Here is a 2,490-nt window from a genome sequence, read left to right on the forward strand (position 1 = left end):
ATAGAATACACTTTCTCTTACTTACATCATGCCACATTCTACCCGTAGCACCTCATCCACAATACACCGTATACATATACATCACACACACACACACACACACACACACAAACATACGCATACATGCACACGCACGCACGCTCACACATTGACACATACGCATACAGAGATCTACAAGATAACAGGCAATCACAACCAACTAACCTGACCATGTCATGCTATACAAATGATATCAAGATATACGATCTTGTCCTTTCTCTCCCTTTCTCTCTACCCCACCCCCTCTGTCTTCCTCTATCTCCTCTTCTATGTTCCTCTATCTCTCTCTCTCCTTCTCACACACTTCCCATACATAGAACTACAAGCCAAATTAGCCAATCATCTGTCAGTAAACCAACCGCACCTTGTTACCGTATATATAAGTATTTTCTCGCCATTGTTTCCGTATCTATAACGAAAAGGCAAGACACTTGCTTTAATCCGATTTTATTTTCCTTACAAGCAATTTATATAAGTTCTGCAGCTCTGTCTCTGTCCAGTTCATCATGTTGACATTCAGAGAACTGTTTGTCTTCTGCTGTTTCTGTGTGATTATCTTCTCGGATTCTATCCAATGTCGCGCCGCAGAACAAAGATATTCTCAAAACGAAACACACGAGAAGATCTCAGTATTCGCCAACACTTTGCTTCGAGTAAAAAATTTGGTCGCAGGCGCTGTAGTTGTGGTCAAGAATGACGAAGTAGTCTACAGACAAGGTTTTGGCCGACGGAACCTAAGCAGCGAAGCTAAAGTTGATAATAATACCTTATTTGGCATAGCTTCTTTGACGAAGGCATTTGGAGCGGCAACTCTTGTTAAAGTAATTGAGGAGATGAAAAAGTAAGTTAATATGTTTTATGTAATTTATTTATATGCTTCTTGAGGTTTTATTTGGTAAAACCCGTTGTTTGTCAGACAAAGTAAGTTGAACTTGTTTAATTATACCTCTCTATTTTCTGGGTTCAAATACCACCGAAATTGAGTCTGCTTTGACCCTTCTCGGGGGAACATGTGGCTATAAATCCAGTGTCTATTAAAGGTGTGTGTGTGTGTGTAGGGGGCTTCAATGGGTAGATTGGTTTGGGATCTACAGCATCAAGGAAGGACCAATGAATACCCGACGGACTCTTCGCTAAAACCAAAAAGATAAGAAAATTCTCAAGCCCCCTTAAATTTTGAGAGGCCATCTTAGTAGGGCCGTGCTTAAAGCAATCTCATTCCACTTTCTCTCGAAGGTCTTGCATAAATCTCTGATAATGTGTAGAAATTAAGTCACAGACTAGCGACCCCACATAAGTCACCTCTGATCAATCGGATCTATCATCAAAGACATTCCAACAGTGACTATACCATTTTTTTATAGTTGGGCGTCTTCAGCTAGAGCTGGATTTGGTAGACGGAAACTGAAAGAAGCCCGTCGTATATACATACATATACTATATATATATATATATATATATATATATATATATTAATATATATATATATATATATATATATATATATATATATATATTTGTGTGTGTTGTTGCCTGTGTTGCTCCACCACCACCGCTTGACAATTGGTGTTGGTGTGTTTACGTCCTCGTAACCTGGCGGTTCAGCAAAAGAGACCGATAGAGTAAGTACCAGGTTTAAAAAATAGAATAAGTATAGGGATCGATTCGTTCTCCTAAAATCCTTGAGGGTGATGCCACAGCATGGCCGCAGTCTCATGACTGAAATGTGTGATGGTTAAACGATCACTTATGATTCTTTTGTTTGTTTTTGTATATTTGCTCATACTCTCTATATATTATATGATATAAAATATCACATAATATATATTATGTGATATCTTATTAAAATATCCCTGCATATCTCACCGTTCCGTTCAGTAGCAATGCTTATGAAAACAAATTATTTTTAAAACAAGGGATATCTAAAAGCCCTTAACTACTCGATGTTCTACAAATACATTAAATTCGGGGAAAAAATCCTTAGAAAAAGCTCGAGGTCCACAGAGCACATTACAGTAACTTACCCACTCAAAGGGCCGCAGCACACCTTACTGCCAACCTTTGGTCTTGTCAGAGGGCGAGTAGTCTTCAAAACCATTTTTAGGGATACGAGAGTTTTGGGAAGTTCCCTACTGACTGAAGATCTGGCCTTAATGTTATTGACAGTGTGGGTTTTCCTAAAGACATCCAAGAGCCAGGCAGTGGCAGGACCGGCCCTGGGGTTGCTGGCTCCCCGGGTAAGCTGAACTTCGGAGCCTTTACAAGTGTAATTTTTTAAAACTTTTACAAGAAGAGAAAGTGAAAATGTAGACTAAAAAGCACATGGCGTCCCGGGCGACTACCCGAGTTGCCGGTACCTTGAGCCGACCCTGGGTGGTGGTGTCAAGCTTGGGGGCGGGATTTAGGTTATCACACCGCTATTCTAGTCCATGCATGGGTCGCCTTTTCCGA

At 40.1% G+C, this 2,490-nt stretch overlaps 1 protein-coding gene across 1 annotated transcript in view; it reads left to right on the forward strand.

Moving 5' to 3' along the window:
• Positions 1-443: 443 nt before the first annotated feature.
• LOC115228188 (protein flp-like) overlaps positions 444-2,490 on the forward strand; it is a 15,950-nt gene continuing 13,903 nt past the window's right edge. The window contains exon 1 of the mRNA XM_029798830.2: positions 444-880. Within this exon, the coding sequence (XP_029654690.1) occupies positions 546-880 (335 nt within the window). The 5' untranslated portion in view covers positions 444-545. The remainder of the gene's footprint in view (positions 881-2,490) is intronic.

Source organism: Octopus sinensis, unplaced genomic scaffold, assembly GCF_006345805.1.
Source record: "Octopus sinensis unplaced genomic scaffold, ASM634580v1 Contig09785, whole genome shotgun sequence".
NCBI classification, from domain to species: Eukaryota; Metazoa; Mollusca; class Cephalopoda; order Octopoda; family Octopodidae; genus Octopus; species Octopus sinensis.